Source organism: Homarus americanus, unplaced genomic scaffold, assembly GCF_018991925.1.
Source record: "Homarus americanus isolate GMGI-L3 unplaced genomic scaffold, GMGI_Hamer_2.0 scaffold56586, whole genome shotgun sequence".
NCBI classification, from domain to species: Eukaryota; Metazoa; Arthropoda; class Malacostraca; order Decapoda; family Nephropidae; genus Homarus; species Homarus americanus.
In genome coordinates this window covers 447,501-472,768 of record NW_024730562.1, presented here as the reverse complement: position 1 = coordinate 472,768, position 25,268 = coordinate 447,501, and the positions used below count along the sequence as shown (strand labels likewise).

The 25,268-nt window shown below is 46.6% G+C and overlaps 1 protein-coding gene across 1 annotated transcript in view; it reads right to left on the bottom strand.

Moving 5' to 3' along the window:
* LOC121867020 (tyrosine-protein phosphatase Lar-like) overlaps positions 1-25,268 on the bottom strand; it is a gene marked incomplete at its 3' end in the record, with an annotated part of 225,917 nt that overhangs the window by 38,813 nt on the left and 161,836 nt on the right. Inside the window, 1 exon segment of the mRNA XM_042366766.1 lies at positions 20,069-20,086. Coding sequence (XP_042222700.1) covers positions 20,069-20,086 — 18 coding nt within the window.

Here is a 25,268-nt window from a genome sequence, read left to right as displayed (position 1 = left end):
GGATGGGCTGAGTGGGGGAGAGGGGGTTAGATGAGGTAAGAGGGATGGGCTGAGTGGGAGAGGGGAGTGAGGTAGAGGGATGGGCTGAGTGGGGGGAGAGAGAGAGAAGGGAAGAAAGGATGTGCAGAAGTAGGTAAAATAAGTTAGAAGAGTGAGAGAGGTGGGGAGGGGTGGGGGGAGGGGTGAGGGTGGGGGTGAGGGGTGGGGGGTGAGGGTGGGGGTGGGGTGGGGGGTGAGGGGTGGGAGGGATGAGAGGGAGGGGTGAGAGAGGTGGGAGGGGGTGAGAGGTGGGAAGGGTGAGAGTGGGAGGGGGGTGAGAGGTGGGAAAGGGTGAGGGAGGGGTGAGAGGGGGAGGGTGAGGGGTGGGAGGGTGAGAGGGGAGGGGTGAGAGGTGGGAGGGTGAGGGTGGGAGGGGGAGAGGTGGGAGGGGCAGGGAGGGAGCGGGTGAGAGGGGAGGTGAGAGGGGAGCGGGTGAGAGGGGAGGAGGGTGAGAGGGAGGGGTGAGAGGTGGGAGAAGGGTGAGAGGTGGGAGGGGGTGAGAGGGAGGAGTTGAGGAGTGGGAGGGAAGGGAAGTGAGGGGTGCAGGTGGCGAGGATTAGGGAGGACTTAGTCTAGCGAAAGTTGGACCATTACTCGGAGCTATCAGTGTGCAGGAGGGCTCCAGCGCCTGCCCTTCTTTATCCAACTCTGGAGTCTTTCCCCGCCACTACACGTCCACCTTGGATCTTCATCTGTACACCCATCTCGACCACCAGCCACCCGACACACCACACACCCGCCCATCCTGTACTTCCAGGGTGTGGACAGCCAGAATGAGGGTTCTCCTTCCCTCCTTATACTCATCTGTCACCCTTTATCTGGATCCCACCCACCTACTGTACGCTCAAGGGTGACACCAAATGGCCGGGGGGGTAAAGTGACACAGGTGGTCGAGGGGGTCATTATGAGTAAGGCACTGCTGGGTAACCTGGGGAGGAAATGACACTGGGGAGATGGGGAGGATGTGACAGAGGGTGACCTAGAGATGGGGAGGATGTGACACTGGGTGACTCTGGATGACCTGGGGAGGAAATGACGGAGATGGGGGATGTGGAGGGTGACCTAGAGATGGGAGGATGTGACACTGGGTGACTCTGGATGACCTGGGAGATGGGAAGTAACACGGGATGACCTGGGAGATGGGAGGTAAAACTAGATGACATAGGGAGTTGGGAGGAAATGACATTGGGTGACATGGGAGATGGGAGGAGTGGGTGTGGGGAGAGTGGTTGTGGGAGATGAAGGAGGGAGGGCGGCAGGGTAGCAGGTGGCGGCGACCAGACTCAATCTGACCAGGAAATCAACTTAGTCCAGTCGTTTCTCCACCTACATTATCTCCCCTCCCACCTTCTCCTACCCACCCCACCCTCTCTCCCTCCTTCGTTTTCCTCTCTCATCCTTCATTCTCTTCTCTTTTTACCCTATTTATTCTCTCTTATTCCTCCTCTTGTTTCCCCTTCCCTCCACCCTAAATCCTCCCCCTCTTCCTCCCTATCTTTCCTCCACTCCTTTCATAAGTCCCTCTTCCTCCTCGTCCCTGGCTGTCTTATTCATATTTCCTCACTTCCATCGTCTTTGACCACCTTTTCCACCCCCTCCCGTCCCATCTCTCCTGAACCCCTCCTATCTCCCCCTTCTTCCATCCGCCCCCTTGGTCAGCCAGCCACAGGAGTTATCAGGTTTGTGGACAGGACCTCCCACAATAAGACTGGAGAGAGAGAGAGAGACCACAGTCCCATTTAAAGCTTTCATTAAAATTAGCTCCTTAATGGACTACGCTTTTGCATTGATTAGTCTCCGGTTACCGACTTTTCCTCCCTCTGTCCGCCCTTGCTCCTTCTGCCTAGTTCATTCCACTCCGTTCCATCCATCCCGTTCCGTTCCTTCCGCCCCATTCCTTCTGCCCCGTTCCTTCCGCCGCCGTAACTTCTACCCCGTTCCTTCTGCCCCGTTCTTTACACCCCGTTCCTTCCTTCCTTCCTTACAAGAAGATGTGAAGAGGAGAGGAAGAATATGCAGAAGAGAGAAAGGAAGGAAGGAAGGAGGGAGAAAGGGAGGAAATGCAGATGGGAGAAGTGAGAGAGGAAGTAAAGGAAAAAAGAAGGGAGAAGAAGGAAGGAGGAAGAAGGGTGAAGACAGAGGGGGAAGAAAGAAGATACAAGAGAGAATGAGGAGGTAGAAAAGAGATAAAACAGGAAGAAGAGGAATGGAGGTTGGGAATAAATGAGAGAGAGAGAGGGCAGAGAGAGAGGAGAGGAGAGGAAAGGAAAGAAAGGAAATGAGACAAGTTCCTTATAGTCAAACTCTCCTTCTCATTCACCACCTTCATTCCTTCGATCACGGAACTCTCTCTCTCTCTCTCTCTCTCTCTCTCTCTCTCTCTCTTTTCTCTCTTTATTTTAACAACAGGACGTACACCGACCTCTTTTATATCACAGTTAATTCATACATTTCCCTCTTTTCTTATCCAGGATGAACTACTCAACCCCAGAGGAATAGAGTGTACAGTGTGTGTGTGTGTGTGTGTGTGTGTGTGTGTGTGTGTGTGTGTGTGTGTGTGTGTGTGTGTGTGTGTGTGTGTGTGTCCTTCCCAGTTTAAGAATAGGAGAAAGGAGGAGGAGACAAGAGAGGAGGATCAGAAGTGAGGAGGGAGGAGGGAGCATAAACAAGGAGAGAGAGAGAGAGAGAGACACACACACACACACACACACACTAAGTAGCAATAAACATAAAGGCAGAACAAGCACGGGTGAGGGCCTAACGCTGTGGCTCCGGGTCCTCGTTAAAACACCCTCCTGCCCCTCCCGCCAAATTACATCGTTAAAACACCTTTCTGTGGTGGTGGTGGTGTGGTATACTCTCTCTCTCTCTCTCTCTCTCTCTCTCTCATATTGGCCCTTTCACGTATTCACTCTCTCCCTTTCTCTTCCTCTCTTTATCTGTCGGTCTCATTCTTTCTCACTTTTTCTCTCTGGCAAATAGGTAAGAGAGGGAAGAGAGATACGTTCAAGTGAGAGAGAATGAGAGAGAGAGAGAGAGAGAGAGAGAGAGAGAGAGAGAGAGAGAGAGTCTTCCCTCACACACACAACACCCTACAGTTTTCACACATGCCTTCGTCAGAAGAAGATCACTGAGGGGGGAATACCACTACCACCACCATATGCTACTACCAACATACAGCTACTACCACCATCACAACACTTACACCAGTATCACCACCACCACTACAACACCATCATCAACATCATCACAGCACCATAATCAAGCACCACCACCATCATCACAGCACCACCACCATCATCACCACCACCTACTGCGCGTCATGTTCATACTCCATACCCACTAAAAGGCATCCTCTCTCTCTCTCTCTCTCTCTCTCTCTCTCTCTCTCCTCTCTCTCTCTCTCTCTCTCTCTCTCTCTCTCTCTCTCTCTCTCTTTTACCGTCTTAGTTCATTCCACCTCTCTCTCTCCCCTTCTCTCCTTGAAGATGTCTTTAGCCTCCTTTCCAACAGCTGGTTATATGGCAGGCCGAGCTGGTGGGATGGAGGGACAGGGGGTGGGTGGGAGGGCAGGAGGATGAGAGGCTGTCTGTAGGAGGCGAGGCAGCAGTAATGGATGTCCTAGAGTCTCCACATGTATCTATGAGTCCACAGGGGTACATAAACGTTCATAGCCATACGCAAGAGTTCATGGGCGTCCATAGGTGTTCAAGAACGACCTCACCGAGAAACCAGTCGTAAATCTCTCTCCTCTCTTCTCTCTCTCTATTAAAATATAAAAGCAATAACGCAAACACATTGTACTAAAAATCACAAAATAAAACATCAGGAGACTGATTAAATGTATGTGTGTGAGAGAGAGAGAGAGAGAGAGAGAAGAGATATCCTAGGTAAGACCGTATTTCATCTTTGCTGTCTCCATCTAATTCACTCTCTGTCATCCGTGTGTGTGTGTGTGTGTGTGTGTGTGTGTGTGTGTGTGTGTGTGTGTGTGTGTGTGTGTGTGTGTGTGTGTGTGTGTCTGTGTCTTTCTCATCATTTGTAGTCACTGATTAATACATTCTCACTCTTCCCCATCCTCTCTTTCTCAAATCTCTTCTCTCTTCCTCCCCTCCTTTCTCTCTCTTCTCCAACCCCTATCCTCCTCTTCCCCTCCCCTCCTCTTCCCCTCCCCTCCTCTCCTTCCCCTCTCTCTTCTCCCCCCTCCTCTTCCCTTCTCTTCTCCAATCCCCTCTTCCTCCTCTTCCCTCCCTTCTTCCCTCCCCTCTCTTCCCCAATCCCTCCTACCTTCCCCAACCTCTTCCCTTCTGCTTCCCTCCCATTCCTCATTGATGGGTTACGAGGAAACTGGTGGTTAGGGTAATAACTGGTTGTTGTAGGGAGGAGAGGAAGGTGGGGAGAGGGGAGGGGAAGGAAAGGAGGAGGGGAAGGAGGAACAGAGAAGAGGGGGAGGTGAGGGAAGAGAGGAGTGGAGTGAGGAAGAGAGGGAAGGGGGGAGAAAAGAAAGGAAAGGGGGAAAAAGGAAGGGAAGGAGGGAGGGTGAGTCAGGGGCGATACGATACCCCCCAGCGTGTTCTAGAGCCATAAACGTTCCCTGAACTTCCCCATCCCTAAATGTTTTCTGCCATCCCTAAACGTTTTCTACCATCCCTAAATGTTTTCTACCACCCTTACCTGTAAATGTTTTCTGACATCCTTAAATGTTTATCTGATTTCTATAAACGTTACCTGACAGCCCTAAACGTTATCTAAGAGCTCTAAACGTTTACTGACAGCCCCAAACACTAAATGACATTCCTAGACGCTATCTGACAGCCTTGGTCACGTCCTAGAGTGGTACACGAGTTGTACACAGGTACAATGGTAACGTAACAATAGGTCTCACGCCAAAATAATAATAATAATAATAATGAAAATATGAAGACGAGAAAGGGAAGAAAGAATGAGAAGGAGAATAAGAGGAAAAAAGAGGGAGAAATGTCGCTCTTCCCTCATAACAAAATAAACAACAGCACTTAAAAACAATAACAACGAAAGCAGGACGAGGAGGAGGAGGCAGGCAATCAGCAAGATGGCGTCCCCCTCCCCCTCCTGCTCCTCTCCTACCTCTACGCCCTCTCCTACCCTCGTCCCCCTCCTCCCCAACAACCCCCTCTACCCCACCTTGTCCCTAGCTCTCCTCTACCCCACGCTCCCCGTTCTCCTCCTCTCTCTCCCCTAGGTAATTCCTGGTCATTAATCATCACGCCCTGTTGCTTCCTGGAAAAATAATTAGTTCCCATAGGGGTAAGTGCAACACATGCTCTCTCTCTCTCTCTCTCTCTCTCTCTCTCTCTCTCTCTCTCCTGTGGTCTTCCCTCACCTGTGTGTGTGTGTGTGTGTGTGTATGTGTGACACTGATTCGTGGATACTATACACCATGTGCACATCCCTTCCTACACCACTCATCCCCCACCCCAAGTTCTCCCACCTCCTCTCACCTCTACCTCCCCCATACACCTTCAACCACCCCATACACCCTTCAACCATCCCCCATACCCCTCCCCCCTACACTCCCTCATCACTATAACTCCTTCCTCCTGTACACAAATAATTAACCTGAAGTCAAGGTTGAGGGACAATAAAAAACGACAATAAATACGCAACTAAGCTCAAAATGTCAGCTTATACTCACGTGCTGAAGAACTTAATGTGTAGGGAGGGGAAGGGGAGGGAAGGGGAGGGAGAGGGAGGAAGGGAATGTTTTGTTATGGTGTGTGAGGAGGGGAACGTTTTGTTATGGTGTGTGAGGGAGGGAGGAACGTTGTTATGGTGTGTGAGGGAGGGAGGGAACGTTTTGTTATGGTGTGTGGAGGAGGGAGGGAACGTTTTGTTATGGTGTGTGAGGAGGGAACCCACAACAATGCCCCACCCCATCATCCCCCACCTACACCACATTCTCCCCTCACTCCTTAATCTCACCTCTACACAGACTTACACCCTCCATCCTCCCCCCTCTTAACCTCATCCTCACCCATTTACACCACACCATCCTCCTCCCACACCCTCTCCTCCCACCCCCACCCACATTAAAACCCTTCCATATTTCCCTCAAAACAGTTTTATCCCAGAAAGCAATAAAAGCGAATTAAAGCAGCGCCATAAAGTAGTTCAACAAGCGCCTCTCCCTCACCTTTACAGCCTCGTATCCCGGCAAAGTCAACAATACTAATCGCCACCCTGCCTAATTCTTGTTCGCGGGTGTGTTAGCGAGGGTATGAGTGCCGCTCTGGCAACACCTGGACGTCTAATGTGGATCTGGTAACACCTGGGTCTTGGCAACACCTGATATTTCTTATGGAGTTGGGGGTGGTGGTGGGTGTGGTTTAGTTAATTTTTGGTATTATCTCAAGGTTTTATGTGGATCTGATAACACCTGAAGGTTTAATGTGGATCTGATAACACCTGAAGGTTTAATGTGGATCTGATAACACCTGAAGGTTTAATGTGGATCTGGTAACACCTGCGTTATAAATGAATCTGGTAACAGCTGTGGGTTATATGTTCTTCATCTGGCAACAGTTTATAAAGTTGCTCACTCAAGTTGCATCAGTAACTTGGTTCTGTTACCTGAGAACGTGACGCTGCAACAACAACAACAACAACAACAACAACAACAACAACAACAACAACAACAACAACAACAACAACAACAACAACAACAACAACAACAACAACAACAACAACAACAACAACAACAACAACAACAACAACAACAGCAACAACAACAACAACAACAACAACAACAACAACAACAACAACAACAACAGCAACAACAACAACAACAACAACAACAACAACAACAACAACAACAACAACAACAACAACAACAACAACAACAACAACAACAACAACAGCAACAACAACAGCAACAACAACAACAACAACAACAACAACAACAAGCAACAACAACAACAACAACAACAACAACAACAGCAACAACAACAACAACAACAACAACAACAACAACAACAGCAACAACAACAACAACAGCAGCAACAACAACAACAACAACAACAACAGCAACAACAACAACAACAACAACAACAACAACAACAGCAACAACAACAACAACAGCAACAACAACAACAACAACAACAACAACAACAACAACAACAACAACAACAACAACAACAACAACAACAACAACAACAACAACAACAACAACAACAACAACAACAACAACAACAACAACAACAACAACAACAACAACAACAACAACAACAACAACAACAACAACAACAACAACAACAACAACAACAACAACAACAACAACAACAACAACAACAACAACAACAACAACAACAACAACAACAACAACAACAACAACAACAACAACAACCCAACAACAACAACAACAACAACAACAACAACAACAACAACAACAACAACAACAACAACAACAATCCCAAAGGTAATAAAAGGTAAACCACTAGATTTAATAACATGTCATTTACCACTGCTCGCCCACCATGTTGCCGCGGCCTCTCACAACTTGAAAGATTTGTGTGTATGTGTGAAAGTTGGGTCGTATCTGTGTGGTGGAGCGTGAGGCACTGATAACACATTAATGAACACCTCCCCACACTAACCCTCCTTCTCCTCCAACACCATCCTCCCTCCTCCAATAGTGACCCTCCCCTCCATCCCTCAACCACACCATCCTCCTACACTCCACCCCACTAACACCATATATCTCATCTCCTCACGTCTTACCTCCCCCCCTCACGCCATTTTCCTTCTCTTTTGCCTCCCTCTCCTTCCTCAAGCTTCCCTCTCCTTCCCTCAAGCCTCCCTCTCCTTCCCTCAAGCTTCCCTCTCCTTCCCTCAAGCCTCCCTCTCCTTCCCTCAAGCCTCCCTCTCCTTCCCTCAAGCCTCCCTCTCCTTCCCTCAAGCCTCCCTCTCTTCCCTCAAGCCTCCCTCTCCTTCCCTCTCTCCTTCCTCAAGCCTCCCTCTCCTTCCCTCAAACCTCCCTCTCCTTCCCTCAAGCCTCCCTCTCCTTCCCTCTCCTTCCCTCAAGCCTCCCTCTCCTTCCCTCAAGCCTCCCTCTCCTTCCCTCTCCTTCCCTCAAGCCTCCCTCTCCTTCCCTCAGCTTCCCTCTCCTTCCCTCAAGCCTCCCTCTCCTTCCTCCACGACTGCCCCCTCTCCCTCACGCTTGGGTGGTAGGAGGTGTGGAAACTGTAGTGTCTGGGGTGCAGGTTCCGTGAGGCCTCGCTGATCCCCTCCCCCTCCCTGCTGCCAGTGTCATTCCCTCAAAAGTTTTTATCGTTCGCTAAATTAGCAAGCAGGCCGCTCCTGGTGAATGGCTGGACTCGCCCCGTCTGCTGGCTAGTGGTGCAGGGCAGAGGGGGTGTGCGGTAGAGGATGGAGGAGGTGGTTGCAGGGCAGAAGGGAGGCGCTAGGTAGCGGGAGATGCAGAGAGCGGCGGGGATAGGAAGGAGAGGGAGGCGAGGAAGGGGAGGCAGAAGGGAAGGGGAGCGAAGGAGGGAAGGGAGGCGGAGGAAGGAAGAGATGCAGAAGCGAGGCGGAGCGAGGTAAAAGGTGAGAGAGAGGAGGGAGGGGGTGACGGTGCAAAAGCGGGATGGAGTTTCAGTACTAGAGAGGGGGAGGGGGGAGGAGGAGGAGGGTAGTGTGAGGAGAGGCAGGAAAAGAAGATAAAGACCACTATCACAAAGCAAGAGGTCATGATAAAGGTCTCAAATCAATGTATCTTTTTTTCCCTCTCTCTACCCCCCTCTCTCTCTCTCTCTCTCTCTCTCTACCTCTCTTTAAGACTTTAACTACGTCACCTGGGAGCGCGCGTCACCTACCGGGAGAGCAACACGTCGTCGTAGCGGCGTAACACACACTCCCTGACAATTATGACCGCCATCTAGGAGCGTGCGGGCCAACTACACTCATGAATCACAGTGACGGTGAGAGACGAAGCTGCCACACCACCACCACCACCACCATCATCACCATCACCTCCACCATCACCTCCATCATCACCATCACCTCCACGGGTCTGACTGTTATCTACCGGGTATGTGTTGGAGGCACTAAAATCGTGGTTCATATGTACAGAAAGATATTAAACTCAGCCGGGATTCACAGGAGATTTCGTAGGATTGAATATTTCTCATAAGATGCAGGAACGCGTCTGACTAGCCAATTTTAGTTAAAACAGAGAAATAATGTTCAAAGTGGCATCAAAATTACAGTGTGACAGAAGCTTAATTAAAAGGCAAGTTTAACGTTGAGAGCCTGTTTGAATCATCTTCACTCTTGGTTCAAACGATCAGCTTGATAATAAGCTGAACCCTACAGTATCTGTGTTAGTGGGCGTGTATGACAGCCACCTACCAGTCTGCAGTAGAGTTAATATTATTGGTTCTGGGTATACAGTACAGTTAAGTGATATCGTAATACACCGTCAGTGAATATGACCGCCAACTATGAGAGTATATTGGAACTTACACTCACAGTTCACATCTGAACCTAGAGATGGCATTGTATTACAGAACCTACGACTGACATTTAGTATAGTGTTAAAGTGCTTACACAGTTCACAATCACACCAAGAGATGGCGTTGCATTACAGCACCTACGAGGCTATCACCGCCATCTATGAGCGTGTGGCGTAACTACTCACCCAACCTCACACTTCACAACAACCATAACAGTAGAGGTGACCAATAAAGCGCTCCTCCCATGGGCATATATATATATATATATATATATATACTTACTACCATTGATTCAACTCAACATAGCAACGTGTTATAAACATACTTTATGAATATTTCGTAATTACACCTTATTTCCCGGCAGCTTTGTTTACATGAAATTACTGCCAGAGAAAAAATATATAATGACAACTCCATTACAGGGAAGAGAACGCATTTTTTAACGTCTTTTTTTTTTAACCACAAAATTAACATACAATTAGTAGGTTTAAAGCTGACCCGAGCGAGCAGGGTGAGGTGGACCAACACTTGTGCTCCTCTTAAGTTCATTCTGGCCACCGTGGCTTGTAAAGTCTGACCCTAGAACATCGCCAGCGTCTGATGATACGGGGTCTCAATATTGAACTTTACCTGAAGCTAAACATAAGGACCTGACCTATAAACATCACCAACATCAAAAGATAAGGACCTGACCTATAAACATCACCAACATCAAAAGATAAGGACCTGACCTATAAACATCACTAACATCAAAAGATAAGGACCTGACCTATAAACATCACCAACATCAAAAGATAAGGACCTGACCTATAAACATCACTAACATCAAAAGATAAGGACCTGACCTATAAACATCACTAACATCAAAAGATAAGGACCTGACCTATAAACATCACCAACATCAAAAGATAAGGACCTGACCTATAAACATCAACATCAAAAGATAAGGACCTGACCTATAAACATCACCAACATCAAAAGATAAGGACCTGACCTCAAATTACCGGACTATGACCTCTAAATACTGGACTATGACCTCTAAATATCGGACTCTGACCTCAAATTACCGGACTATGACTTCCAAAATATTCGATCTCATCCAGAACATTGACCTCTAAATACCGGACTATGACCTCTAAATACCGGACTATGACCTCTAAATATCGGATTCTGGCCTCTAGATATCGGACTCTGAACACTATACATCGGTCTATGGCCTCCAAATACCGTACTCTGACAAAAGTCGATCAAATTCGGGATTCGACCTCCACTACCCTGTACAGCGCCGCCCCATACACTCTTTTGTTTATGTACACCGTTAGTTAATTAGCCAAATTACATTATCACTTAAGTCTTCAATTTTATTAGTCAGTCATTTTCACTAATTATTTTGCATAGTATAAAAATGTCAAGTAAATATTTTCGTTTTATACGTACTCAGAAATAAAGACCTCTACCCCCCCCGAGTGGTTGTTAATGTCGACGGTGTTTTGTTTATGCGAGGGAATTATTTTTTCAAGTCGCATTATTTCAGGATTAGATACGTAAACAATGTTCCGTGTGTTGATTGACTTAATTCCTTCTCTCTTTTTTTATTTTGTTTATTTGGTCTCATTTTAGTGTTTTGGACGTAGCCGTTTTTGTTTCTTTTTTTTTATTCTTGTTTATTTGTGTCTTTATTCTCATTTTTTTTTCACTTTTATTTATTCTCATTGTTGGTGTTTTTTTTTTTTTAGCATTTTTTCTATAATTTCGGTTTTAGTATTTTTTCGTCTTTTTTTGGGGGGGGAGAGGGGGGAAGAGGGGGGATGGGATCTAACTAAAACAAGAGTTCTTATGTGTAATTTTGATGATATATTGGAAGTTAATTTTGTCCTTTAGCTTAGAGTTAGTTACGAATGTTTGTATATCTCCGAATACTCTCAAACTTCAAAATAAAATCCAACTGGGAACCCGCAACCTGGCAAAAACGGTACAACACCTCATGTCATATCACTCCTTCATACATTAAACACCACAAACACCAATGAACAAAAAAGAGGAAACTTCTAAAACCGCTTCCAAAACAACTTTACACCTTTAAACACAAGGGTTTTTCTGGCACTAGAATGCTGGAAGGTTAAAAATTCCGGGCCATCTATAACACGTCCAGAGCGCCACCCCTGCCAAGCGGCCACCAGGTGAACTACTTGCATAAACAACACTTGGTTCTTTCTTTCCCTTCCACTCCTCGACCACAACCAACAGCTGATTGTCTTGCTGGCTTTGTGTTTAAGTAGAGATTTTTTTTTCGAATATTTACTAATAATGAGAGAAAAAATGAGAAAGAGATGAGCACCCCCCCTTCCCCCGTCTTTCACAAACTATTCACATCTTTCTCTCTCTCTAACCTAGTGAGAAAAAAGAGAGAGAGAGAGAGAGAGAGAGAGTGACGTCCAAAGATTTTCAGACGTCTTTGTTTTCGTGTCCTCCTTCTACGTCTCCCTCGTGTATTGCTTCCCTCCCCTTTCCTTTCCATCTTGTGCAGCCTCTCCTTCCCACACCCTCCCTCCCTTCCCCTCCACCTCCAGTACCTCTCTCTTCACTTCGAATACCTTCTCTTCCACCATCAACTTTGCCTAACCCTTTTCATTTCACCACTTTTCTCTCCACCTTCAATAGCCACTTCTCTTGCCTCTTCCCTCCACTTTATATAGGCCCTCCACCTCTCCTCCCCCCACTCCACCTCCAAATCCCATCCACCTCCACATTTCCTCATCCCCATCCACATCAATATCTTCACACTCCACATTCCATAGCCCCTTCCATCTTGAGTAGTTCTCCCTTTCCATCGCCCATCTATCCCGTTTTTTGTTGAGTCACCCCCCTCCTCCTCCTCCTCCTCCACCCCCAGGCAGTCACCTTGGGATCAAAATCAACAGGCTCCTAATACTAGTTATGATGGGGAGAGAGAGGGCGGGGAGAGAGAGAGAGGGCGGGGAGAGAGAAGGTGGGGAGAAAGAGTGGGGAAAGAGAGAGAGAGAGAGAGAGAGAGAGAGAGAGATTAACTTCTGCAGTGAAACATCCACAAGTCCTCCCTTTCTCACCCCTACTCTCCCCCATTCCCTCCCATCCTCCCCCACCCCATTTCTGCAGTATCTCCTTCCCTTCCCAACTCCCCATTTCCCTTCTCATCCGTAGTCAGCAACACGGTCTCAGCATAGGGTGAGGTTCATGGAGGTCAGCAGTACAGTGTCAGCATAGGGTAAGGGTCATGGAGGTCAGCGGTACAGTGTCAGCATAGGGTAAGGGTCATGGAGGTCAGCAGTAGTGTCAGCATAGGGTAAGGGTCGTGGAGGTCAGCAGTACAGTGTCAGCATAGGGTAAGGGTCATGGAGGTCAGCAGTACAGTGTCAGCATAGGGTAAGGGTCATGGAGGTCAGCAGTACAGTGTCAGCATAGGGTAAGGGTCATGGAGGTCAGCAGTAGTGTCAGCATGGGGCGTCAGCTCATAGGAGGGTCGAGTCATACGTGGGGGAAAATCTTAGCGGGTCAATATCAATGAATTAGTTTGGGTAAACATGGATCAGCATCACTGTCAGCAGGTGTCAGCAGGTGTCAGCATGGGTCAGAGGCCGCTGCTGGTACACTCCGGCAGACCTGAATTACATCGCCATTTTTCCACACCCTGGTGCTGCTCACCGCTATATATCAAGTAAATACCTCAGCTTTACTCCCCGCCACCCGCCATCGCCCCTCCCCGCCACCCACTATCTCCCTCCCTGCCACCTGCCATCTCTCCCACCACCGCCAGCTATCTCTCCCCTGCCATCTACCACCCTTCTCTCCGCCACCCTCCTCTCCCCTCCCTGCCACCTGCCATCTCTCCCCTGCCACGCCAGCTATCTCCCTGCCATCTACCACCGCCCCTTCCCATAACACCTCCCTACATGACCACGGACCCACCACCCACCCCTACATGGACCGGACCCACCACCCACCCGACATGACCACGGACCCACCACCCACCCGACATGACCACGGACCCACCACCCACCCCTACATGACCACGGACCCTACCCACACCCTGACCACGGACCCACCACCCCACCCTACATGTACAGACCCCACCACCACCCCTACATGACCCTTGGACCCACAATAACAGTTTAGAGGATAAGCTGTGTGCCAGAAGCTAGTAGTCTCAAACCTCCAATATGCAAATTATATGTATTCTGGAGACATCCGCTTGTTGAGTGGCTGGTGTGGTGGTGAATGTGTAGTGTGGTGGTGGTGTGGTAGTGTGATGGTGGTGTGGTAGTGGGGGTGATGGTGTGGTAGTGTGGTGGTGATGGTGGTGGTGGTGGGGTAGTGTGGTGGTGGTGGTGTGGTGGAAGTGTTGTGGTAGTGTGGTAATGCGATGGTGTGGCAGTGTGGTCATGGGTGGTGTGGTAGTGGTTCTGTGGGAATGCCAGCTACCCCCATAAACAGTGCCAGCTACCCCCATAAGCAGTGCCAGCTACCCCATAAACAGTGCCAGTAACCCCATAAACTGTACCGTGTTAAAAAAAGAATGAGGAGAATGATGGCACTGAGAGGGGCGGTGCCAAACCAACTACCTGAGGGCCACGGCTCCCTCATTAGCGGCCTACGGAGTCATTAACATTATACTAACGAGCCCACTGCTTTAATTGCCACAGTAAATATGGTTACAGCCAAATAATCAATGGGAGTTTAATCCACCATTAATGAGGTCCTAGAGAAAGTGGGGGATGGGTTATGGGGGGATGGTTATGGGGGGTTGGTTATGGGGTTGGGTTGAGGATGGGTCATAATTGGTTATGGGGGTGGGTTGTGTGTTATGGGGATGGGTTATGTGTTATGAGGATGGGTTATATATTATGGGGATGGGTTATGTGTTATGAGGATGGGTTATGTATTATGGGGATGGGTTATGTATTATGGGGATGGATTATGTATTATGGGGATGGATTATGTATTATGGGGATGGATTATGTATTATGGGGATGGATTATGTATTATGGGGATGGGTTATGTATTATGGGGATGGGTTATGTATTATGGGGATGGATTATGTATTATGGGGATGGATTATGTATTATGGGGATGGATTATGTGCTGTGAGTCGAGTATTTCTCCCGTGGACTCGGTGGAAGATTGGCAATGTTACACGATGAAGACCACCCCCATTATCCCTCCCCCACCCAAAGGCGTCAACAACCCTCCATAAGTCATCTCCCCCATGAAGAGGTTTAACAACATTGGTTCCTCCCCATAATTTATTTGTTTTATACTGTTTTAATACCTCCTTCTCTTTCAATTTCTTCTCCATTTCCTCATTCCCTTCCATCTCTCTCTCTCTCTCTCCCCTATCGTCCTTCTCTATCTCCCCATTTACTACTTCTTCCTTTCCATTCCCCACTAAACTCCCTTTCCTCCTTGACCCTCTCACATCCTCCTACTTCGCCATTTTGCCTCCTGTCTCTTACATCTCCCATACCCTCTTCCTACTCTTTCACCCTCTCTCTCTCTCTCTCTCTCTCCAACAGTCTTTCTCCTCCTCTTTCTCATCCCCCTTCCCTTTTCACCCTATTCCTCCAATTCTCCCCCTCTACCCTCCCTCTCCTTCCCTGCTCCCTTCTCCTTTCCCCTCCATCCCCCCCCCTCTTACTTTCCTCTACCCTACTAATACTCCTCCCCCCTCTTCTCTTCCCCCCTCCACCTCCTTTCTCTTTCTCCCTCTTCCCCCTCCACCTCCTTCCTCTCCCCCCCTCCCCCACCCAGGACCCTAGCCACAGTTTCCGGGTGCAGGATCAAGCACTAAACAATGGTCCTTACAGCCGGGCCTGAAATTAAATAAAGCATTGAAGCAGTTCGTCTCAAGCTTTGTGAACGTCTGTCTGTACCTGTGTGGGAGGGTGGGTGAGTGTGTGTGTGTGTGTGTGTGTGTGTGTGTGTGTGTGTGTGTGTGTGTTGGCTGTGCTGCTGCTCTACCACTGCGCCAGGACTGTTGTGTAGCTCCGACGGCAGTGGAGACGGGTGTACACAGGTGGAGACAGGTGGAGACAGGTGTGTACAGGTGGAGATGGGTGTGCACAGGGTGAGACAGGTGGAGACAGGTGTACCTGGGGTGGAGGGCCAGGTGTACACGGGGTGGAGACAGGTGGAGACAGATTTATAAAACATTTAAGTAAGTTAGGGAAGAGGGAGGAAAGGAGCCAGGTGAAAGGAGGAGGGCGCGAGGGAAGAGGGGAGGGAGGAGGGAGAAAGGAGGGGAAGAAAAGAAAGAGGGAAAAGGGAAGAGAAAAAGTGGATGGGTGGGAGGGAGGGGCGAGAGTAATTAGGTAAGGCAGTAATTATCTGCGGTGGTTTTAGCAACGGAAGGTAATTTTAGTTTCGATGATAAATAATTACCTTATTATATTTACCCCCCCTCGAATAACTCACGCTTGGGGTGAGGGTGTCTCTCTCTCTCTCTCTCTCTCTCTCTCTCTCTCTCTCTCTCTCTCTCTCTCTCTCTCTCTCTCTCTCTCTCTCTCTCTCTCTCTCTCTCGTTTCCACGTTCGTCTCCTGTATGGATATTAAACACAGATACAGCGGCGTAGTTTTGTCTTTTTTCTCTCAGTTGCCGGAGCGAGTGTTCTACCGGCCACTCAGAATAAATGGTTCAGAAAGTTCTATATAAACTTTTACCCCAACCTTAAAAGGGTTCGAGTAGGGTTTTTTCTGGGGGTGAGGGAGGTGAGGAGGGTGAGAGAGAGAAATTGAGGAGGGAGGAGGAGGAGAGGATAGTTTCTGACTTTGTACTCTGTGGGGGTGGAGGGAAGGAAAGGTGATCTCTGCGGGAATGTAGGAGGAGAGGGTCTGTGCTGGTGGGAGGGAAAGGAGGAGGGAAGGAAGGAAGGAGAAGGGGTTCGCCAAGAAGTGTTCTAGTGGAGGAGGTCACGATATGTTTTGTGGAAAGAGGGTGTTAGGAGGGGGAGGGGGTGTTGGGAGGAGGGTGTTGGGAGGGGGAGGGGTGTTAGGAGGGAGGGGGTGTTAGGAGGAGGGGGAGTATTATTAGGAGGGAGGGGTGTTGGGAGGAGAGGGGTGTTAGGAGGGAGGGTGTTAGGAGGGTGTTAGGGGGAGGGTGTTGGGGGAGGGGGTGTTAGGAGGGAGGGTGTTAGGGGGGCAGGTGTAGAAAGGTATACAGTACAGTATGTAGAATACAATTGTTAGGTTTAAAATGGATAGGAGTTTAAGGTGGATTTTTTTAGGGGGGAGGGGGGACGATTGGGGTTTGAGGGTAGTTATTTAAGTATTAGGGAAAGTGAAAGGGGATTTTTTTTTTGGAGGAGGAGGAGGATATTTTAGCCTCCCACGCCTTGCCACGCCTCCCCACGCCACATACCTCTATATTCATTCTAACTCTCACATTCACACCACACCCTCCCACGCCACATACCTCTAACCCTCTCATCCCCACAGCCACACCAATCCCACCACATCCGCCCACACGCCACCATCATCTGTGACACCCAATGCCTGCCTTCAAAACCACGCCCGCACGCCCGTCCAACTTCCTACACCAAAGGAAAGTCGCTGACACAAATTCTAAAAGCAAATACAAGACAAACAAGAGCCATTACACTCCTTAGCCTGTTAACTCACTCCACACACACACACACACACACACACACACACACACACACACACACACACACACACACACACACACACACACACACACACACACACACACACACACACACACACACACACACACACACACACTCTCTCCACACACACACACCACTAGCATGTCTAACCTGTACAAATTTACAATTTACAAGTTGCAGGTGTAGAAATTTAACATTTACATCATCTACGAGAGAGAGAGAGAGAGAGAGACCTCCAACAATTTCCTCCCATTATCTTCTTCCACATGTCATCCCCTATTTCATCATTCCTCTCTATCCATTACCCCTCAATTAGCTCTTCATAACATCCTTATTTCCCCCTACACAATTACCACTCGTATTTCCTTATTCATTTATCTGTACTTATTTCCCCTAGTTAATTATAACTCTTATTTTACTCATTCCATATTTTCTATTTGTCAGTATTTACTTATTTCTTATTTACATAGTTCTTCCTTATTTACATAGTGGCTTAAGTCAATGGTCTTCATCTTCCATTAACGTTCAGTAAATACAATGTACCTGAAACTAATTAAGATATACTTTAATAATGACTCACCTGTCCTGGTCATCCTCGGCTACATCAATACATAGGAATATACATGAAAATACATGAGTATACATATATACTGTAATATACATCAATAAACATGAACACACAACGAAAATACATAAATATACATAAAAATACAAACGAAACCAAAACAGAAGATGTACTACATAATAATAATCAATAAAACACAGACAAAAACACACAATTAATACAAATTAAAACACGGTGTACTTATTTGTATGTCTCATCGCTCACCAAAATGCATAACGTCTTTTAGTGTTTTTATATCAAATTATTAAAATTATTATTAATTACATTTTAAAGCCAAAAAATCACAAACATAAAAAGCATAAAATAAATAAATAAATAAATAAATAAATAAAAAGTGAATTTCATGCATGGTGTTTTTATCAACTGTATCAAGTGACCAACCCACAATTGACTTACCTTAACTTCATTAACCACCTGTGATTATAAAGTACATTTGGTGCTGTTTATTATTTACTAACACACACACAAAAAAAACACCCACAAAACAAGGTACAAAAACGAAAAATAAAAAAATAAAAACATTAATCCATCCCAATTGTGCTTCGTGGTTTTGTGTGTTGAGATGCAAACAAACAAACAAAAATAAAAACAAACATAAAAACACCATCCCATTTGTGCATAAAATTAAGTGTGTTGTGATACATACAAACAAACAGAAAACAAACAACAAAACACCATCCCACCTGTGCTTGAAAGTCTAGTTAGGCGTGACAGAGACAAAACAAACACATACACACCAAAAAAAAAACACAACCATCCACCCGTGTGCTTTAAGTATCTACGCGGTGTGCAGGACAAATAAAACACAAACAGGAAATTTTCAAACAATAAAACAGTCGAAAAAAACAAAAAAACCCATTAAAGTTATCTACGGAACTAAAGAGAGAGAGAGAGAGAGAGAGAGAGATTAAACATAATTAAAATCAAACATAAAAACACTCCCCTAAAAAACACACAACACACACACACACATCAAAACATAAGAATTACAATCCAGCATTAAAACACCAGGAAAACAAACACACAAGAGAAACATGAAAGTAAAAGCAACAGGAAATAAAACAAACTAAGATAGATTAGAAGAAAAAAAACAGCAAAGAGAAAAGAATAAAACAGAACCACATTTAAAAAAGAGGTTACAATAAAACACCGAAAAACACAACAGGGGATATTGAAGTTTTTAAAAAGAAAAAATTAAAAAAAAAAACACCAGAAAATAAAACAAAAGAGGATTAAACTCACAATAAATACAAAGAAAAAACAGAGAAACACACACACACAACCGAGATACAGACAGAGAAGCAATAAAGTATTTAAATCTTAGAAAAAACAATAAAACACACACACACAAGAAAAAACAAACAAATTAGTCATCCCTCAAAAAAACTTGCAACTCAACGGAATTAAAACAGAATTAAAAATAAAACCAAAAAGACGAGAAAAAACGATTAAAATAAAAAAACGAGGAAAAACAGAGAAGATAAAGTAAAGAAGCAGAAAAAACACAATAATGGGAACAAGGTCTAAAGTGTAACAACATTAAAACAAACAAAACACAAACACACGAGAAACATTAGGTAATGAAAAACATACAGAATAAAACACAAACATCAATGATTTAAAGAAAAAGATAAAAAAAACAAGAAATTTACACAAACTACAAAAATTAAACAAGAAAAAAATCACCCATAAAACACATCATAAAACAAACATCAGAATAATAAAAAAGACGAAAAAAAACACAATCAATCAAGTTAGTTTAGGACCAGAAGGACATTAGTGGCAGACAAACACATGACGTGAAACAAACAAAATAAAAGCAAAAATAAAACACCACGATAATAAAACACTAAGGCTAAAGAGCGTTAAGTAAGGACATTGAAAAAACACAGTAAGTGAAAGCCAGATAGGATAAAAACACCAGACAAACACGGAAAACAAAATAAAACAAGAAAAAACTCAAAACGGAAAGTAAAGATAACATTTAAATCATAAAACAAGAAAAAACACAAAAATAAAAAAATAAAAAAAAAACAGAAAAATATCGAAAAAACACCAGGAAAAAAACACCCAAACATACATAACAAAAGCAGGCTACATTAAGATATTAAATCAAGAGCCAGAAACAATAATAAAACACCAAACACATTAAAGAAGAAAAAACAAAGCTCCCACAAAAACACCAGAAAAAAACACCACACTAAAGCGAACTACACAAGGGCATTGGGTAATAAGAGTTGAAAGCAGACAGGACTTACTTGAGTTGCCTCCGCTGACTGTGTGTGAGTGACAGGCGGTACAGGAGGGGGGGAGAGGAAGGACCTGGTTAGTTAGCTTAAGAAACGGTGGCTCATTTTTGGTTAGCTTAGTGGGGTGATGGTGGTAGTGGAGGGGGGAGCTATTCTGACGACGCTAGTAGTAAGGGGAGGGGTGATCCTCCTAGCTAGGGGGTGGTAGTGGAGGGGGGAGCTATTCTGACGACGCTAGTAGTAAGGGGAGGGGTGATCCTCCTAGCTAGGGGGTGGTAGTGGAGGGTCACTATCCCGACGATGCTAAGAAAAGGGATGTGATATTTCCTAGGGGGTGATGATGGAGGATCGAAGTTGTAAGGGGGATCCCACTATCTAGGTAATAATGGCACTAGCGTCTAACTGGGGCTAACGGGGTGATCTAGTTAAGGAGAGGTCAATTTACTTTCCTTCCTAGGCATGGCACCAATTCTTAGCAAGGGAAAGCACCACCACTCCATCATAGCTAGGGAAAGTACCAAGACTCCTAGCGAGGGAAAGTACCACTACTCTTAGCTAGAGAAACCACAAACCATTCTTAGCTAAATACCACCACTCCTAGCTTGGAAGTACCGCCACTACTAGCTAAATACCACCAATCCTAGCTCTGGAAAGTACCACCACTCCTAGCTTGGAAGTACCGCCACTACTAGCTAAGTACCACCAATCCTAGCTAGGGAAAGAGTACCACCACTCCTACAGTAGATAAGTACCACCACTCTGAGCTAGGGAAAGTGATATCACCCCGAGCTAGGGAAAGTACCACCCTCCGAGCGAAAGGAAGTACCACTACTCCTAGCTTGGAAAAATACCACCACTCCTAAGTAAGGAAAGTGTCACCACTCCTAGCTAAGTACCACCACTGCTACCTAGGGAAAGTACCACCACTCCTAGCTAGGAAGTACCGCCACTACTAGCTAAGACCACCAATCCTAGCTAGGGAAAGTACCACCACACCTAGCTAAGTATCACCACACCTAGCTATGGAAAGTACCACCACTCCTAGCTATGGAAAGTACCACCACTCCTAGCTATGGAAAGTACCACCACTCCTAGCTATGGAAAGTACCACCACTCCTAGCTATGGAAAGTACCACCACTCCTAGCTATAGAAAGTACCACCACTCCTAGCTATAGAAAGTACCACCACTCCTAGCTATGGAAAGTACCACCACTCCTAGCTATATAAAAACCACCCCACCCCAGCTATGGAAAGTACCACCACCCAGCTATGGAAAGCACCACCCAGCCATGGAAAGTACCACCACCTGGAAAGTACCACCACCCTAGCTATGGAAAGTACCACCACCCCTAGCTGCTATGGAAAGCAACCACCACTCCTAGCTATGGAAAGTACCACCACCCTAGCTATGGAAAGTACCACCACCCTAGCTATGGAGTACCCACCACCCTAGCTGCTATGGAAAGTACCACCACCCTGGCTATAGAAAGTACCACCCACTTTGAGCTGGAAAGTACCACCACCCAGCTATAGAAAGTACCACCACCCTAGCTATAGAAAGTACCACCCCCTAGCTATGCAGTAGTACCACACTCCTAGCTATGGAAAGTACCACCACCCCTAGCTATGGAAAGCACCACCACCTGGGAAAGTACCACCACCCTAGCTATGGAAGGTACCACTCCCAGCTATGGAAAGCCACCACTGGAAAGCACCACCACCCTAGCTATGGAAAGCACCACCACTCCTAGCTATGGAGTACCACCACCCTAGCTATGGAAAAGCACCACCACCCTAGCTATGGAAAGTACCACCACTCCTAGCTATGGAAAGTACCACCACCCTAGCTATGGAAAGCACCACCACCCTAGCTATGGAAAGTACCACCACCCTAGCTATGGAAAGTACCACCACTCCTAGCTATGCTATATGGAAAGTACCACCACTCCTAGCTATGGAAAGTACCACCACTCCTAGCTATAGAAAGTACCACCACTCCTAGCTATGGAAAGTACCACCACTCCTAGCTATGGAAAGTACCACCACTCCTAGCTATGGACAGTACCACCACTCCTAGCTTCATACATTAGATATAAATTAACACACACATGTTAAAAGTCCAACACATTGGTTAATGATTTACTATATACAGTACCAAGAAATACATATAAAATGCATATGCATACACATTTATTATACATACATTAAGATACGCCTCACCCATGTATAAATTATACATGTGTTCAAAGCCAAAACCACACACTTAGGGATTCGAACAAACGTCATGGAAGAGGATCACGTGAAATCCCAAGTCGTGTGTTCGAATCCCTTAGTCGTGGCGGGTGACTTGTACCACTGTGTTATCATCATCCGTATTTAGAAATTTTATAAGGTCATGTTAAAGAGAATCTCATTTATTTAATTTTAATTTGGCCTTATTCTAGATTATTTTATTTTTATATTTTTTTATTATTTTGATAGTTTAGGTGAGAAACTTAGGTGATAGTGAACAAGATAGTGAGATAATGAAGAACGGACCGAGTTGACACAGGACATATTGTACACTGAGGTATTGTGTAGGGATGGTGAGAGAGAGAGAGAGAGAGAGAGAGAGAGAGTTGTGTTTGTTTATATGTGTGTGTTAATGTTACACACACACACACACACACACACACACACACACACATATATAACATTGCGTATTAGATCCATTTATTATACGCCCCCCCCCCTCCTAGATCTAACTTCCCCCTCCACACCAATCAGACAGAAGGAGGGGAGGTGGGAGGAGGGGGAAGGAGGTGGGGTGGAAGGAAGGGGGTGGAAGGAGGGGGGTGGGAGGAGGGGATAGAGGGGGGACAGTGGAGCCAAAGAGGACCCCTGGAGTTAACTGTAGCCAGGGTGATTACCGCACCCCAGAAGCTAATGGACGCTCATTTGGGGTCATTCTGAGGTCATATGGGGGGTTATGAGTCACTAAAAAGGTCACAAGGTGTTTAGGTGAGGTTAGGTTAGGTTAGGTTATAATGTCACACAGTCATAAGTAGCCAAACAGTCACAGGTATACACAGTGATATACAGTCACAGGTATACACAGTGATATACAGTCACAGTCATACACAGTGATATACAGTCACAGGTATACACAGTGATATACAGTCACAGGTATACAGAGTGATATACAGTCACAGGTATACACAGTGATATACAGTCACAGGTATACAGAGTGATATACAGTCACAGGTATACAGAGTGATATACAGTCACAGGTATACAGAGTGATATACAGTCACAGGTATACAGAAAGGTGCGAGTTTATTGCAACTATACTACTGAAATATTCAACACACATGGAATAAAAGAGAGAGAGAGAGAGAGAGAGAGAGAGAGAGAGAGAGAGAGAGAGAGAGAGAGAGAGAGAGAGAGAGAGACAGAGACAGAGACAGAGACAGAGACAGAGACAGAGAGAGAGAGAGAGAGAGAGAGAGAGACAGAGACAGAGACAGAGAGAGAGAGAGAGAGAGAGAGAGAGAGAGAGAGAGAGAGAGAGAGAGAGAGAGAGAGAGAGAGAGAGAGAGAGAGAGAGAGAGACCCCAGTTCAACACCTGTACACACGTCAACACCCTCCACAACCCTCCAACCTCACCATGGCCCTCCAGAACTTTCAACTTCAACTCCTCCATCCACCTCGTAGCCCGTACATGACCTCTGCGTCCCTCGAAAGCCTCCAAGGCCCTCCTCAATCCTCCAAGGCCCCTCCACCCTCCCCACAGCATCCAGCCACTCCATCCACCTCCCAGACCCTCCACAAGGCCCACCATAGCCTTCAACTCCTCCACAGTCTCCAACTCCTCCATCCAATTCCCAGGCCCTCCTCAACCATCCATTCCTTCCACAGCCTCCAACCCCCTCCAAAACCCCACCAACCCTCTCCAAAACGCCCCCAACCCTCTCCAAAACGCCTCCAACCCCCTCCAAAACCTCCTCCCCAAAACCCTCCACCCCCTCCAAAACGCCTCCAACCCCCTCCAAAACCCCTCCAACCCCTTCCACAGCCTCCAACCCCCCACCCAGCCGTCCACGCCCGCACGAGAGCAGACACTATTAACACTGTAGGGCGGAAAAACTAAAAGAGGGGAGAACGACAAAGGGGAAATACACAAGAGAAGCAGAAGGTAAACAAGAGGGGAGGCAGGGAGTTGGATTACCCATAGGAGAGATTTAATACAAGGTGGAGGGACAGGTCGAGTAGTATGATGGTGGAGGGAGGGGGAGAAGGTGGAGGGAGGGAAGGATGGATGGAGGGAGGGAGGAGGGGACACACACACACACACACACACACCACCCAAAACAAACACAACCAGAAAACCTGTGAATAGACAAGCAGGGGAAGAGGAGGGGGGAGGAGGAGGGGGGAAGAGGAGGGGGAGGAGGAGGGGGGAGAGGAGGGGGGAGGAGGGGGGAGGAGAGGAAGTCATGTTCTATCTGATTCTCCTTTCTTTCACTCACATCAGCTGGAGAGAGAGAGAGAGAGAGAGAGAGAGAGAGAGAGAGAGAGAGAGAGAGAGAGAGAGAGAGAGAGAGAGAGAGAGAGAGAGAGAGAGAGAGAGAGAGAGAGAGAGAGAGAGAGAGAGAGAGAGAGAGAGAGAGAGAGAGAGAGAGAGAGAGAGAGAGAGAGAGAAGGTAAGCGGTTTAGAGACAGGTTAATTATAAATACACATATCCACGTTACAATAGACTAAGTCGAAGCAGTGAGCAGTGAGCAGCAGATATACTGTCGTGGGTGCAGAACAAAGCAGTCATTGTATATTTAGGCCCCGTGTAAGCAAGTGGTTCTCTGGTCCAAGTTTACCTGCTAATTAGCTTGTGAGTCACCTAGGCCTACAGGTAGTCAGGCAGGTATACTTTAGGTTGAGGGCAGGTATATGCTAGTGATGGTGTGTGTGTGGGGGGGGGGGTGAGTTAATACACCCACATCAAGTTACAACTCCCACTACACCACCCACAACAAGTTACGCCACCCACAACAAGCTACGCCGCCCGGTGTGTAGGTTAAATGTCACCTCTACTTCACCTTTGTTAACTCTATTATTACTTACTGCCATTCGTCATCATCATCATCTCTCTCTCTCTCTCTCTCTCTCTCTCTCTCTCTCTCTCTCTCTCACGGAAGTTCCTGCCCATCTCTACCACTACCACCACCTCCAT